The sequence below is a fragment of the Hetaerina americana genome, unplaced genomic scaffold (genome assembly GCF_022747635.1).
Source record: "Hetaerina americana unplaced genomic scaffold, ioHetAmer1.1.p SCAF_37, whole genome shotgun sequence".
In the NCBI taxonomy this organism is placed as follows: domain Eukaryota; kingdom Metazoa; phylum Arthropoda; class Insecta; order Odonata; family Calopterygidae; genus Hetaerina; species Hetaerina americana.
This window is the reverse complement of record NW_027286952.1, coordinates 924,788-942,247: the sequence shown is the minus strand read 5'-3', so window position 1 is coordinate 942,247 and position 17,460 is coordinate 924,788. Positions and strand designations below refer to the sequence as shown.

General features: G+C 38.3%; 1 protein-coding gene across 5 annotated transcripts in view; it reads left to right on the top strand.

The window, feature by feature from the left end:
• Positions 1 to 17,460, top strand: part of LOC139691535 (inactive histone-lysine N-methyltransferase 2E-like) — a 73,803-nt gene that overhangs the window by 7,628 nt on the left and 48,715 nt on the right. For 4 of the 5 annotated variants that reach the window (XM_071589403.1, XM_071589404.1, XM_071589400.1 and 1 more), the window contains exons 2-4: positions 9,239 to 9,625; positions 11,727 to 11,802; positions 16,609 to 16,901. In XM_071589403.1, the coding sequence (XP_071445504.1) occupies positions 9,483 to 9,625; positions 11,727 to 11,802; positions 16,609 to 16,901 (512 nt within the window). In that variant the 5' untranslated portion in view covers positions 9,239 to 9,482. Of the gene's footprint in view, positions 1 to 7,431; positions 7,471 to 8,169; positions 8,235 to 9,238; positions 9,626 to 11,726; positions 11,803 to 16,608; positions 16,902 to 17,460 lie in introns of those variants that run through there. The other variant, XM_071589401.1, reaches the window with a different exon arrangement.

Genomic DNA, 17,460 nt, shown 5'->3' with positions numbered 1-17,460 from the left:
ATGTTTGCAATTTGTATGAAGCTATCAAGTGTGTATGTTAATTCTGTAGGCCATTATTTGACATGACAGATTCCTCATGATTAAAGCAGTGTATTATTTGAACACGAGAGTTTTAGGGCCAAACTTTGGCTGTCAGGCCTGTGACCCTTCCTGTCTGTCATTGCATCTGCGCCATGAGTGCAGGCATTCATGTAAATTTTTCCACAAGTTTCGTTTGCATCAAAGCATCCACTGATCACCATCAAGGCTTTATCCCCAGTTCTATGCCGAAAAATAATAATTCTTTTTCAAACATTTCTCATCAGGAAACAAAATTCGTGCAATTAGCTGACAGCTGCTGCTAATTATAAATAAATATAAAAAATAATTATACAAAGAATATAAAGATTCCTATGAATCTTTTTATTTATTTTTCAGGAAAAATTTCTATTTTTTACAAATTTTCTGGGCCAGTGTCATTTCAATGCTGACATGCTTTTGGTGTGCTAGCGGATCCTAATGTCTGAAAGGGGTTGTTTTCAAATTTTTAGATTCTAAGCACAGTGGTGACAATTTCCTCTAAACTGGTAAAATGAGTGATTCATTAATTGTATGAGGTGGTTTGGCTCTATCAATCCATTCTCATGATATTGTAAGTTGCTTCTATGGCGAGGGAAGATAGTGTTGTGTGAGGCCAACCCTTTCCAGGCTCAGAATAATTGTTGGAGCACACCAATCCAAATTTTGTGTAATCCTCTTTGTATGGTCTGTGTTCCACTATTCTCTTTATTTTACTTTTAGGCTCATGTATTTGATGATTTCTCTGATTTTAAGGAAAGTGTTTACCCATTACTTTGAGTGACTGAAAATTAAACTTAATACAATGAAAATATATGCAAATGCAAACATGAGCTAGCCATTGGAGTAGTAGTAGTAGTATTTAGGGGAAGGAGGCGACCGACACCTGAGGTCATTTGCGAGGCCATAGAGGATGGACAGGAAAGGATGAAGGGTGGAGAGAAACCCGGCATCGGCATGGGCCTACTCTTTACGAAAGGCGCCAAGGGGTCCGCAGTTTAACGTCCCATCCGACGGATGGCGTACACACTCTAAGAGCCATCCACGAAGCACCTCAAGTAGGGATTGAGATATCACTGAAAAATATTCAACACCGCCAGCATTGTAACTAGGGCGTTCAAACGACTGGAACAGGAAAAACTTTGCGGGGAAATGTCTATAAATGATGGAATGCCTTCGTTTACCAAGCTTAATCTCTGCAAATTATACCTTAATTATTTTGCGACTCATATTGTCATCCATTTTCAAAAATACAAAAATATATATCTCGGATATCTTTTGATTCCAAATAAAATACATTATGAATAAACAGTTAAGCTAAAGAGAAGGACTTGTGCTTCCTTTTTTGATGCGTTCTATTGAATTGATATACAAGATAAATTGTGAAAGTTGCCAAGAGCTCTTACTCAGAAAAAGATTGATACATTTTTCATCCTGTAATAGAGACTGCCAAAATAATGAGATGATTTTGGCAATGTGAAGGCACAGTTTACAAGCTTTTGGCCGTGTAACCCAATGACACAGTTATTGGCGTAACGTGGTGGAAATCCTTCATGATGAATGAAGGCACTTAGCTTTTCCGCGTAGAATTCTATGTGGAGAAGGGCGTAAAAGGGTGTACGTCTTCTGCCATCAGCGGAGCCCTATGTTACCATTTTCCCATAAACAGGACGTTGTGGTTAAATTTTTCGTGCCACTCTTTCATGGCACATTGGTTTGGTTGCACTCCACTCTTTAATTAATCAAACAGGTGATACAATAGTGTTGGTAAATGGTTATCAGTGAAATATCTAAGGGGATTCAAAATATTTTCAGTACATCATCCATCATTGTATATGAAATTGCTATTCCCATGATTTGTTTAAATATTATTTTACATTTCCCACTTCTGAAGTACATCATCTTAATGATGTATGTTTATTAAAATAATCCTATGTGTATGCACCATGTAGGCAGTTTGATAGGTTTTTCATTCTGTGTTGATAAATTCAATTTGTTACTAGTGTTTATTCCGTAAATTTTCCATAGTTGTGTACAGTGGACAACAAGGGCTTTTACAAACTGCTTAACACCTGCAGAGTTCATCTGCCTGTGCTATGGTAGCGTCTGAAATGAGTCTCACTGCCCAAAACTACTAGAAATGAGTTTCTCTGATGGAGTGATACTCCACGGAGGGGTCAGACTCGCACTCTGGCCTGGGTGGGAACCCCCCCCCTCCCCCCCTGCCTTTGAAACTCCACCTGGCTATGAATGCTCAATACAGTTTGTTTACATCGGTGATCTTCACCTGGCATATTGAAATCATAAAATTTGAGTGTAGGAGTGTGTTAAACACTTATTATTTTGAATTGAAAATAACCAGATGGGTAGAGTAGAAGCATGTGAGGTGAAGCTAGCAATATTGGTTCTTCAAAAAAGGTTCTTGTTAGAACTACGCTGACCTTGCCTATTTTATTAGTGCAACATAATTATTGATGTTGTTTAGCAATACCTATGTTATATATGAGGCATATATTTAGTTTATTTCAATCCTGAGCTCTTTAACATTTTATTTTTTATACTTTGCTTTCATTGGCATTTGTCCTTTGAGCAAAATCGCAAAGTATGCCCGAAACAAAACGGTAATGTTTAGATTAAATCCACGAGGGAGCATATTAATGAATGTGGGATGTAAATAACCACTTTGAAATAAATAATGAAGAATCTATAGAAGTAGTATTTAGGGGAAGGAGGCGACCGACAGCTGAGGTCATTTGTGCCATAGGGGATGGATAGGAAAGGATGAAGGGTGGAGAGAAACCCAGTGTCGGCATTAGCCTACTCTTTGCGAATGGTGCCAAGGGGTCTGCTGCTTAACGTCCCATCCGATGGATGGCGTACACACTCAAAGTGCCCTCCACTAAGCACCTCAAGTAAGGATCGAGATACCTCTGAAAAATATTTGGTGGAAAGCCTGTACCATCTCGATCCCTGAAGTATTCGTGAGACATTGTGTCCCTGTATGTGATTTGATCGGTATTTGTTTGTGTGCGCACAATCTTGATTTGCCAAATCTGTTCTTCTGACATTCCTTGTTGAATACCATTGATTATCAAGAGATACTCTAATTATTACCCTGTCATGTTTATGCTATTATAAATGGACAATTCCTTTTACCAAATTGAATGAGGCAATGAAGAATTTGTGAGCTATTTACTGTTTCGATATGTCATTTCTTAGGTTATTATTCTTGGGTGCACCATTGTGTAGTGCCAAATCTACTGCTTAAACATTCTTTGTAACCATCAAGTATTTTAATTCAATAGCAAGTACATTCAAGAAAACAGTGAAATGGTATCTTTTTGATGATTAAAGAGAGCAATCTAGTGAATTGTGATCTCATGGGGCAATCACCGTAGGCACCTATCAAAGCCCACTTGATTACTGATGCATTGACATTTATGTAGGTGACTACCTTATGTAATATAGAACCAAGGGCAACACTCGCTCATGGATTTTCATCATAGTGTATAAAAGAGTTTCTCGTGGGGAAATACCGAGCATTGAAGTTCAGAGAGAATTGGTTTTGATTAGCTTTGTTGCAGGTTGCTGCATGTATTGTGCTGTCAGATGAGTTAATTGAAGAATTAGGTATGGCTTAATGTCATGTGGATTCTTTTGCTTCAGTTGAATCTGATGTACTGTAATGGGAAACAACTAGGAATACAAGACTTGCCTAAAATAAATAAAATGTGCATTCTCTCCAAACATGATGAAGATGTGAGATGAGCTGAAGACTCAAATGAATATGATTAAAGAACATGCATTGCTTGTAAAAATGTCCCCATTAGTAAGCTTTATGTAGTATGACTTATCAGTTGAAAATTACTACATATATAAACAAGCTGGAAACATTGAAGATGAATTAAAGTAATGTGTAAACAAGAAAGGTATAGCTGTGATATTCCACAATATTTCAGCAAGTTAGGCGGTGATAGATTGACTCAAGCGATACCTAGGCATTTTAAATGCAATGCCAAATCATCTGCATGATTAAAGACCTATGGCAAGATCGAAAGAACAAATTAAACAAGTACATCATCCAAAGGGAAGGCTCGATGGCCACAAAATGTTTATGCATTTAACCTAAATATTGATTGAATGCATACACAATTGACTATTATGTGCAAATGTTGCCCAAGTCAGGAGTCTGACATGTAAATAGATTAATCTTTGTGGAGAAGGCAGAAATGAGTACTGCATGAAGAGCTACTATCTGGCTCAGGAGGACTTATAACTTGACCAGCAGAGTTGAGGGTGAAATGCATGATCTCTTTGTTAGGAGTTCACTGATCAATGCCAGGTCTTTCCCATTCAAGTGTTAATATATTTATTTTTGCCATCCATGAAGTCCATTCTAGGTCTTCCCCTTTCCTTGTCCTCAGTCCATCTTCTCTCTGTTTACCGCAGCCTCTCTTCTATTTTAATTGTCTGTTTCCTCTTATTTTATTATTTTGGGTATTGTTGCAAGAGATTTACCTCGGGTCATTCATTAGGTCTTGGTGTGGCTTTAGTTTACTTAATGAGGTGTGTATTTTTTCTGTAATCTGGGTTTGGGTCACTATTTGCGTTCATTTTATTCATACCAATTTATTTCTCTATCATTGTTGATACTTCTTTTATAAAATTTTTGTAAATAAAATTTGAAAAATGAATGACCCTTCAAGGGGTCCACGGTTTAACGCTCCTTCCGAAGGTTCCGAAAAATATGCCATCTCTGGGAGTTGAACCCAGGCCCTCTGAGTGGGGAGTCAATACACTAGACAGCACCGATATCTTGAGGCCCCCTGCATCCACATTTTACACAAGTTAATTTGATATTCATTGTCATGTCAATATTTTTACCAAATGAATATGCATGTAACTAATTCTTTAAAAAGTTGTGCTTACCACTTTTTCTTTTAATTGAAGCCTCACCTCTGGCCAATATAATTTTGGGCCTTATAAACGCAATGATTTGCACACAGACGCGTGTTGAGACTCCAACCCACTGCCTCTTAATCACAGCCTCCAATCACCTAATTTCACTATCGTTAAAGGTCACTGTGTCCTTAAGACTAGATGTTTATCTTTATAAAATCACCCAAAATGTTACGGAACATTCTTCAGAGAAAATGGCTTTCAAACTTTTCCATTGTAAACTTGTTGCATTAAATTATTATCAGGGTTTACAGAATCTTAAAAAATTATGTCTCATAATTTTTAAAATTATATGAAGATAATTCCAATTGATTTTGAAGTGCTGTTTTTAATTTTAACATACTTGGTAATCGAATTCCGTTGTAAGTTATCTAGTGAGGCCAAAATTGATTTTCTGTGAATATGATGGGAGGACTTGAATACTTATTTTCACTATGATCCCTGATGTTCATAGTCCTCAAATATTTATAGGGGTGTATTTAGCCATGGAGCAGGATTTATAGGTTATCTCTGAGTGTAATCAACTATAAAATACAATTATTTTGTGCAAAGGTATGTTGGTATGGCAAAGGTATAAACTGCAGTTACAAAATTTTTGTGTATGCTTTACTGTGAAATTTGAAAAGTTCACTGATGTATGATGTCTGTTCAAAATTGCTTAAATTTTATATATTACAAAAAATACTTCACTGACAAATTCTTGGTCAGGGTCCCCTTCAAAGTAGTCTCCTCCTCATCGTTCCCACTGATCCTGATGGTGTTTCTACTTTTTGGAACATTCCTGTGATGCTTCTTCCAGAATGAATGCTCCTAAGCTCCTCTGTTTAACATTTTTTAGTTTGGAGAAAGATGCATGAGACCAGGTCTGGTGAGTAGGGTGGGTGGGGAAGCACAATGGCCTTGTTTTTGGCTGAAATTTTAATAAGTTCTGAGAGGCAAATGAGCCGGTGGCTCTTCATGGAGAAACCACTAGCTGCTGCCCCAAAGTTCAGGCCATTCTCGCCTTTTTCTCTCTCTAAGACTTTCCATAACCCCAGGTAGCATTCTGTATTAACTGTCTGGCCTTTAGGTAGGTGCTCATGAGATGCTCAACTCCTTCTGCATTGGAAAAAGTCTAAATCACTTAAAAATACGAGCAAATTTGTCAAGGTTTTTTGGGACAGGGGGATATTTCACCAATCTATTGAGAAGATGGCATATCCATAAACCCGTGACCTGTTGTAGTCCAGGGCAAGAAGGTTTCATTCTCTTCAGCTCGATCTTACAGTGCCTGACAGGCTTGATGCTTCTGGTCTGCTGTCATCAGGCAAGGCACGATTTGGCAGTGACTTGGTGCATCCTCATTTTTTCAGTCAAGATTTCAAAGCAGGTGCCAATTGAATTGCCACACTCTTCTGCAATTTCCCTGACGGTCAAACGTTGATTTGCACAAACCAGATGGTTCACTTTCTTGACGTGGTGGTCATCAGTCGACGTTGATTGTCTTCTGGATAGCTCTTCATCTTCCACTGATTACCACCCCTTCTTTAATCTCTCTTAATACGCCGTATGTTTCATAGCATCCTCACCATAAATAATCAACACCATAGTAATCTACTCAAAAATTCGTGTAAGATTTGCAGAATTTCGCCAAACGATGCTACTCCTTCACAGAGCTCATTTCTGTGGATCCAATTTTTCGCCAAACTCTATGAACACCACTTACCATAAATGGCCATAACTAATCAACAAAGTGTGAAGGCGGCTTTTGGAGAAATGTCTGTGGACACAACACCTACAACCGGATTGAAAAATTACCAACTTTTTCAACAGAAAAAAAGCAACTTTTTGAATAGACCTTGTATAATAATGTCTCGTTATTTGTATTATACTTTTCTGTTTTGATTGTGTTTATACTGATCATTCCATGTTTCTACGCCTTCTTTTGCATTCAGTATAAGTTACTGTCGAAAGGTGAATTTTTGCAATTCAAAGTATTTTGTGGTATCTTTTCGTTAGTGGTACACATTCTAACTGATCAGCTGGAACACTTTTGTTTTTATAGAGTATGGTTGCCGCCTTCGTTTTTCTTGAGTCAGCATAGAAATTCATCTGTAACTCTTTGGTTTCTACAACTATTGACTACAAAGTGTTTCTGGTCTTTTTAATTACTCGAGGGGAGTAAATGTCAAAATAATATTCATAGGGATAACAGACGTTCTCCAAACTATCATCAAAGGTTGTGAGACTATACAGATCAGACTTGGTTGGCGTGGGCATTAAGCTGATATGCTGATATACATCTCTTGTAAAAATTTTTGCTCTCAGAGGAACATGAAGTAGCTACTCTACAAAGAGGATATCTGATAAAGATCAGATAAGTGAGATTGTATTACTTTGGTTTTAATATGCATCAGATCCAAATTCATCATGATTCAATCTAGAGCAGTTTGGGAGTTACCTCTATTACCTCAGGTTAGTTTAGTGCTATTCATTAAAATATTAAAAGACATCAGCAGATATGATCCAATATTTAAAGACTAAAGTTCATCAAAAAGTCTGAATTGAAATCACCAGTTGTAATTCAATTAGGATTTAGGGTTGATTGATTCCACCAATTTAACTTTTAATTTTTGAGTTCACTTCGTTAAAATCACTCAAAAGCAAATTGATAAAATGCAATGAATCATACTGCCCAAGTAGAGACCAATGATGGGTTCCTGTTTTGGCAAGAGTGACAGCTAGGTCTGTTTCACTTAACTCACTATCTCTGAATCAGAAGTCATTTTATTTTCATCACAAATCATTGAAGTTGGGCTTCTGTTGGCACTGTAAATTTTTCTTAATGTTAGATTGTGTACATTTGATAAATCAAAGTAGTTATGAGAATTGAATTTTTTATAATATTCTTCAAATTAAAGTATTAAATTTTTCACATAGTGAGTCCTGGATTAATTTTCATTCAAGACTGTGACTTCAAAGCTTTATTCTTCCTCAGAATATAACTAATTATCCAAAGGCTCTTGAAAAAGTTTCTGTGAGTCCCCAAGGATGTCAGTGTTGATGTGGTGAAATTTCAGTGTGTATAATCAATCATTAGCCTTGACCAGGATTCCTTGTTCCTTTTAAAAGCCCCCAAAATTTCAGAGTGGTGGAATTTGTTGTGCATTGCAGTGACTCCTGAGTTTTAACTGGCGGGAGTGGTCCCCGGGAGGCATGTGGCATGAACCAGATGAAAGGTATTCTCCTCAACCTTTGTTACTCAGTTCTTGGACTCCCAAGGCATCTGACCATCCATTGGCACGACCATTTTGAAGGCACGTTGAAACCACTGGCAGTTGTACTGGTTTTTTCAACAGTAAAAAAACGATTTCACTTGTTCATACCTTTTACCGTAATATTTCCTGTGACATGTTTGCATTGGTGCTCTCTGGTTAGGTTTGATATCATTTGATATTTATTCTTACGGCTTGTCATCAGTTTCCCTGCTTTCCTCTAAAATTATTCTCTTGTCATGGTCAACCTACCTTTGTTAGGATGTTTCAATGTGGTTAATGAAAGAAAATCCACATTTTTCTCTGTAAACTTTATGCCATAATTTGGTGCTTTCCTGGAAAATGTGGGTGAAGTCTTTGTGGCTATTCCAGCAGATCTCAGATGATCGGTATCATAATGTTACTGGGAGGGTCGGCCTCAAAAAATTGGCTGCTTGGTTTACTGACACCTGGTGGAAAACCCACAGAATTATCTCGGGTGTCTTCCAGTTATGAAATTTTTGTACGTAAATATGTTAAATACTGATAAATAAGTAACTCCTGTTTTGTGACCATTAGGTGGTATTTATAAGGGAAGCTTTCCCTTGCTCACTGAATATCATAGGGCCTCTTCTGAATCCAATGGCAATGCTAATTTTCTTTTATATTCTTTGAATTTTGATACAGCTTTTGCTTTAAACCACATTTGGCATTTTGGTTAACATCAAATGCAGGATTTCGAGGTAGAAGGTTTGAAATCAAGGGAGATGATTTCACCTTGAGTTGGCTGGCGTGATTGCTTCCCATTTTATGCCAATAGATATGTTTACCTGTGTAATACTTAAATGTCAAACCATTCATTCCTTGGAGTATGAGACAGGTGTGCACGAGGGGGGCACTGGCCTGTAAAGTCTTCTTGCAGTGCTGGAGATACCCTGAAGGGGCTGTGTAAGGGATTGGACTCAGCCATGCTTGACCTTTCCTTGCAGTGTGGAGCATTGAGTGTGGAGCATTGGCTGCCGTTTCCAGTTTTGAGGGCCTGTTGAGGTGAGGGAGGATCAGTGGTGCATTGGTGTCGGCCGTTGGTTCAAGACGTGGGCCCCATCGGTGGTGGAGGTGGTGGGGGGTGGGGGAGGAGGAGGGCGCCATGGGACCACCACCAGTGCAGCCTCGACGACGACCACTCCGTCACCTACCTCACGAAGAGTGGCCACCCCCACCCCCTCGACAGCCATGACCTCGGCGAGGGTGGGTGGCAGCAGGATGAGCCTCATTGTGCAACTCGGTGCTGTGGTTGCCACGGAGCTCGAGGAGGTGGGCGGTGCATCACAGCCGGACACGGTCGTGGAGGTGTCCACTGGCCTGGCCACTGCCTCGTAAGTCTCCCAGCCGCTGCACCTTTTGTGGGAAGTGTGAATTGGGCAGCCTCAACTGAAATTTAAGGGATGAACCACATTGCTGGAGATGCACGAGGAGTAGGGAATCGGTGGGAGAGAATGAATGGGATTCGTGTTTTGAAAATCAGGCATGTTTGACATGTTGGTTTATTGCAGGGCATGGGAGTGGCTTTGGGATGGAGCAGGATTTACTGATTGGATTGGTTATAATGAGGAGATTTGATAGGTTTGCGGGGAAATGATTTTCTCTCTTTTAAAATATCATTTTGAAGGATGAATCTAATCAAGAGTAAATTGAGGAGTCTTCTTATTGACGAGAACCAGGGATCGTGCCTATTAATTAAAAATATCAGCATGCTAACTTGATCAAACTTACCAAAGATATGAAAGGCAATTGTTCACATTAGTGTTGGTCAATCATTGTAATGGTTTAATGTTTAGGATAACTTACAATTTAAATTTATCATTAAATAATTTCTATATTAAGTTCCCTTTAGGGAGCGATGTGGAGGGAAAGGAGGTGTGTTGTGTCGAAGATTGGGAAATGTGTGTTGAGATGGTTTGGAAATATAACTGGAGAGGATGAACGAAGGAAGTGCATTAGACGAGAGTGGATGGGAGAGCCGGGAGGGTCGACATCAGTGTACGTAGGTACTTAAATCTTGTAGAGGGCGTTTTTAGCAAAGGCCAGCTTAGGAGTACCCTAATTAAGTTAGTAACAATGTACAATGTCTATTTAAGTTCAAAATATTTTGCTCCTTAAACAGATAGTGATCGTTTTTCTGTTGATACATTCATGTACTTCAGGTATATATGTTTTAGATCTCATGAGGTTATTCTAATTTTAACTTTGTAACAACACTTAGTTTCTGTTATTAACTTCATAGCTATCCAAATTTGTTTTGGAGGCAAATATTTTCTATCTTCTAGGATACTCTCATTATGCCCATGTTAGAGCACCCGTGGACATTAATGTTATCGGGAGAGATACTTGTACAGTGGAACCGTGCCTAGCGAGCCCCTTGCATAGAGTAATTGACACAAAAATCAAAAATATTGGTCCAAAAAATGACCGACTTGTGGCATGATGGGCGCCGAGGCGAGGGAATTCTCAGATTCCCTGTGTGCCTGCTGGCACTCGTTCGTCTTGCATCTTAGCCTCACTAGTGATCACACATTTTTCCAAAATTGTGTTCAAACATATTACTAGTAATTCTTTGGTGCAAAGTTTAATAATATTTATTGCATATTTTTCAAATTGGCCCTGAAGAAAAATCAGTGAATAGGAAGCTATAAAAGAATAAAATAAAATTAGAAATGTAAAGTAAAATAATTGAAATTTGGGAACAAGGTGTGAGCATGGCTGATCTAGTATGCGCGTCAACAATTGGTCAACATCAGTGATCACTTTAATTCCACCACTGAACAAAGCTGATGGTGGTGCAAGATCCTAGACATTGTACCCATAATTTTTGAATAACCATTGTATCTAATTTCTTTTTTCTGCATGGAATGCAATATCATATTTTACAGTAATGTATTTGGAAAAAGTTGTTTCACTAAAGGAGTATTTCACTTTACGAGAAAGATCGCAGAATGGATTATGCTTGCATTATAAGTTTCCACTGTTTTAGCTGTTGGGCAGGTGGCTTCCCCAGGAGCTCAATAAAATGACTAAGCTCCTTTGATTGTTTGCATTTTTGATTCATATGCAAAGTTTTTATGAAGTATCTTTGGGAAAAATTAAAACTGAATTGCTTACCTCTGTCTTAAAACATGATTTAGTCACCAATTTGTGATAACCGTAACCATTATCTTAACCTCATCCTTATAAATAATGCTTGTTTAAGTATTTTTCATGCAAATTGGCTTGCACATAATAAGTTAAATGGTGTTATGGGCAGGAGTATATGGGTTATATTGGGACCTGAAGATGTCAGATTTAGGGAAACCAATTGTTGTACCTTGTGAATTTTGGTGGATTCTATAAAGTTTTTCTGATTCCCCTAGGAATTTTTTACAGAATTTGTTTCCCATCATTCAGATCTTTTATTCATTATTGTCCTTTTATTCATTACAGTTCAGAGGCGAAAGAGGTTTACCAGAGGAGCAAACCAAGTACCAAGTATCCTGGTGCATGTGGGCTACCCTATCAGGTATTTGTTTGCCACACACACTTGGCTGCTTCTTTTCTTTCTACCAGTTCTCTGATGGACTACAGAAGAACCACACGCAATGAGTGCCACAATTCTTTCTGTAATCTTTCTCATGAAATCTCACAAGCACTCATTAAGCAAAGCAACTTTTCCCATATAAATTAATGTAAAGTATTAAATTATGTTCAATGCTGAAAAAAACAAGTTATGTAGAAGGTTTATTCAGAGGATATTATGTATACATTGTTTAGGATTCTGGACCGTCCTTATCCTTTCTTTTATCAAGGATCATTGAGTATACGTAACCATTGCAACGATATTCTTGTCACTCCATCTGAAGCATCTATCTACATAATTATGATCTTGAAGAAAGTGCAAATTGTTGATGTGGATTGGTTGTACAAGGTCTTTTTTTAAAGAAATTACCTGAAGTTTTTGAATAGTGCACCTTCAGTTTTATTTTTTTTTTAATCCTCTTAGAAGGTTTGTCTCTGCAGAAAATTCCGAAGTAACCGCCTTTAACCCTTTTGTTTATTAGTTATGGGGGCTAATGTGAAATTAGCTCTTTGAAGGAGCGGCATTGTTCTGTGCAATTGTGTGTGTTTCATGTTAGATCAGCCATACTCACACCTTGCTCTCGCTATTCAATGACTTGAACTTTTCATTTCTACTGCTGCTTTTATGCTATTAGAGGTGTGTTCTTGTGGCTTTTCCTTTGAGAACAATTTTAAAACACTGCTTGAAACATTATTAACCGTTACACAAAAATAACATGTTTGAACCGAAGTTCCTAAAAATGTGTGATCACTAGTGATACCAAGTTGCTTGTGGAAAGAGTGCCAAACACAAACTGAAGTACAGGCGTGCAACGAATCCTGGAATTCCCCTCTTCTCCTGGCATGTTCGCTCGTTAAATGGGTTCTTTTGGGTCAAAATATTTTTTCGCATGATGAGAATCACTCACCATGCAAGATGCTTATAAAGTCAAGGTTCAGCTGTGCAAGTTTTTCTCACACCTCGAAAACAAGTGTGATTCTACAAACCATACCTTGATACCTTTGCATGCCAAATTTGCATGGATAAAAGTTTTTGGAAATTTATTTCCATTTGTTAGCACTCAAAATCTCCAAACAATATATTACAGAAAAATTCTTATGCATTGAATTTTTTGTCACTATATAACCATAATTATCCCAACCATGTTTTTGGACATGATCGAATTAATTAAAAGGCTGCATTGAATTCATTACAGTATATTTTACATAGCTTAAGTAATTTTTATTTATACAGTTTATGAGGATAGTGTGAAAGGTTCTCGGAATCATCACCAGATGTCGGTGCTACCTTAGAGTTTCCTCTGTAGTAATAGGTTAAATATAGTAATCCGTTATGAGTAAATACAATGCCTCTGGTGCTCTGGGAAGAGATCTGTGGTGATGAGATACACTAAACGGGTGCCCAGGTTTACTAGCCAAACCAGATGTGCGATAGGTTTGGCTAGGAAGAAAGTCATCTTTCATCAAGGCAATGCTTGCCCATTCCCAAATGTCACTGCCATGGCAAAAATGCGTGAACTGAGATACAAATTGTTGCCACAGCCACCTTATTCGCCAGATTTGGCTCCATCACATTTCCATCTCTTCCCCAAGCTAAACATTTTCCTCAGTGGACAGAATAAGCCATAAGAGAATAAAAATTAAAATTAACAGTAGAAATTAAATTTAAAAATTGCAAATTGGGAAGGTGGTGAGAGGTTGGCTGTTCCAGTACACTCATCAACAATCGATTAGCATCAACGATTGGCTCTTTCTTCAAGAACACGGACAAGACTAAGGAGATGGAGCTTCAAAGAGAGTGACACGAGTATATACACAATAGTTAGATATTCTCAACGATGTTGAAAGATTGCTTCTCATATAAACGGAATGCAATCGTGATGCAACACTATTAATGAGAATATCATTTGTGAAAATGGGAAAGTGTTGTGGAAAACTTGTGTTGTCGTGCCGATTCACCTGCAGTAAGCTGGAGGGGGCTACTTTGTGGCCGAAATACGCGTATTCGCGTTCACCTTTCTTATCCCTTTCCTTTTTACCTTTTACCCCATCCTTGACTTGTGGCGTCAGCCAACTAATCTCATTTGCACTTTGTTTTGAAAGGTAAACTGTTAACGGCTATTGGAGTTTTTCATTCATTCACTGCTACTAGCCATAAGAGCTCAATGCTATCTAGACTTCAAAAAGCTCGTGGATTCTAAGGGTTACCTGCCACAACATGCTTATAATTATGACGGAACAGTTCTCTTCTTGGAAAGAAGATACCGAAGTGAACTTTCATTTTTGTGCATAACAGAAGAAGAGAATGCATTGCCTGACGAGGAGCCAATGATAAGCTGCTATTTTAAATAAATGCAAGCGGGCACTTGGAAATCAAATCCCTGCTTGTTTACCATTCAGAAACTCCACGAGCCTTCAAGAAGTGTTGACTCCAAAGCAGCAGGCTAAATGTAATGTGGAGGTCATGGGAAACTTTTGCATTATACCACGTACCTAGGCATCGCCCTAATAAGGCCGTCCGTGGTGATGCACAATGTATTTAATGATCATTCGAATTTGCATTTTTCCAAATTTTGATACTTCAGCCAAAACAAAGGTCTCTAGATAGTCTCCTTGTAAAGAGGAATTAGGAATGTGACATAAAGAATTAGCAATTTAATTTGTATCTTTTTTTAATTTTAACAAATCAAGTTGACAACCCCGGTTGCTTTGTTCTGCAATCAAAGAAAAGTGAACATGATCCACAATCTTAAACAATGTATTTGTAATTTCCTTTTGAATAAACCCTTTACTTAATTAATTTTTTCAGCATAAATACATTATCTTATTTTAAGTTAATTTATGTGCAAAAAGTTCTTTCGCTTCACGAGGAAGGTTCCAGAACAGATTAGTCTCATATTATGAGGTTCCATTCAATCTTGTATGTCTGTGCCACATGGTCATTTGTACTTAATGCATTTATGCACATGTGATCAATTATGCCATCAATACCAAACTCTGAACTTGACCCTTGAAACCTATTTCTAAAGAAATACCCATGTTAAATTTTACTTTTTCATGCAATAATTTCAGAGCGTAAAAATCATTCGCCTTGACTGGGACTCGAACCCAGATCCCTCAATATCCGGTCGAGTGCTTTAGCCACTTAAGCTACCGAGGCGTCCTCTTAAACTCTGAAATTTTGGGGCTTTTAAAGTAACTAGATGTTATGACGAAATACCGTACATACAATGTCACATGCATTCGTAGTCGTGCGCGAGGCGCCACTGTCCACGAGGTTAAAAGCCAACTTTAAACACGTATGGTGTTTTCCCTTTGACAAATTCCAAAGAAACTGCGGGAGATGCCGCAACAGTAACTTTTAACGGAGTCATCCGCTAATGTGCATTTTAATGCAACAATTTCAGAGCGTAAAAATCATTTTCTTTTACATTAATTAGATTTTTGCGTCAAATTTTATGGAATTTTTTCTGCCACTAGATCCCAAAACAATAATTATCTAGCACAAGGGAGTTCCATGAAATGGCATGGGAAGAATCTGCCACCTATATAGAATACATGTTGTGATAGCAAATGTGTAGCTTTTGGATGAACAAATGAATTGTGTTTTACGTGGCAACAATTTATACAAAATTTCAGCTTAAGATGGAATAATGATTTAACTATTAAAATTTTTGTCAAGAATCTTCAGGAGACCCTCTAGGTAAACCTTAATTTTTCAAGATTAAAGTAGTGCTGCCTCAAGTGACCTCTTAATAAGCCGCCTGCAGTAAACGTCAGGACGCTGGCCATGGTATAACGTGGTAGCCTGGACCAGCTGAGACTGGATTAAAGAGGATTAACTTTATTTATTTATATATTCAGATTAATCTCCCCAATTTCCTAGCTGAAGAGGGATGATTTGCTGATTAGGTTCCCCTGTCCTGCTGGTTTATATTAAAGGTACTCCAAACTTAATAATTTGAGTTTTTTGTGCCTCTTATATAAAAAATGCAAAATTGATGAACCATATATAGTAAATATTTTACTGCAGGAGAAGAACATAATATTTAACAATGAAAGAGTAAATATAAAAACAATGAGATTTAGAAACATTGCCTTTTGCATGGTATGCAATGATCTTTTTCTTTGGTATTTAAAAGCGTAGGATAATGTAGTCCTTTCAATGCAACTGTTTGAAAGTCTAAAAATAACTCACCTTGACTGAGATTCAAACCCAGACCCCTAGTTGTCTGGAAGAGTGCTTCAGCCGGAGAAGCCACCGAGGCATCCTCTTACACACTGACATTTTGGGGGCTCTGAAGGGAGAAGATGCTATGTTAAAATTCATCAGTTACGCTTACTGCATCAGTAGTATCTGGCATCTCCTGCCAATTTCTTTGAATTTGTAATCCTATCAAATGAGGATGAATGTGATCATATTCTGAATGCTATTGTTGCAACGCCATTAAAATCGAAAATATTTTTGTTCCAAGTTGATTTCATTTGTAATCAGGACAATCCTTTAAACTAAAAAAATTTTACCACCAATTTTGCATCATTGAGCCAATAAAAGTACAAAATTTTACCTAGCTACGATTGTGAGCACTCGTTTTGGAATAATTAAATGATGGTGAGCACATGTTGGGAATTCCTCTGGTTTTATGATTTGGACTCCTCATATGCTTTAATGTGTATTTAGGGGTGGGTGTAGAGGAGAGAGCACGCCTCTCTGATACCCCTTTATCTATGACCACGTCTCTTTGAACAGTTCGTCCTGCAAGATCACAACTATGGTGCTCCCCCCCCGCCCACTCCTCCCATGTCCCCAACGGTCAACCGGCAAATTGATCCAGACGAGCCGAGCGTTGACCGAGCACCATCGTCCCTCATGGAGAGAGTCACTCTCGGCAGTGGCGTGGCGCTGAAGCAAGCTGATGATGAGGACTCGAGGGGGAGTGACCTTAGCAGCCCTCGGCACGTGGAGGGTGAGCCGGAGGAGGGGGAGGAGACGGAGACGGCTCCTGAAGGCGAGGATGATGACAGTGTGACACGCTGCATTTGGTAAGGGGCGTCAGGATACAGGCCTGGGCTGGGAGCAATTTGCCCACCCACTGGCTGGGGAGTGTGCGCAATCGAGCCAAGTTGCGACCAGAATGAATGTATCATGGTTTTCGTGGTATCATTAGTAATGCTTTGATGAAAATTCTTGTGTCTTTCGTTTCTGCATTGGCGAGGAAGTGAAAAGAATGCAAATGAGTAGCATTGCAATGGAAATGAAATTTCTGGCCTCCTGCTCGACCTTTTTCACCTGATTGAAGCGTCCCTATCATTAATATTCCAAAGTTGTCCCTAAGGCAATATGTTTAATGGAGAATAAACCTCAGTGTCAGAGTGAACTGAATTTTTTCCATCAACTAAGGAATTAAATGGCATAAATGGTGAGTTTATAGCTATACACCCGCGAGCAAAGTTGGAGGGTATTCACAGGTATCTTTTGAAGAGTAGATATCTTTAAGCGGATGAAAGCTGTCATTGCGTATTTTATTGTTTTCATAATATGCATTTATGGCTCTCTTTTATGTATGCCTAAAGGACTTAAAAATGTCGACTATCTTCGTGG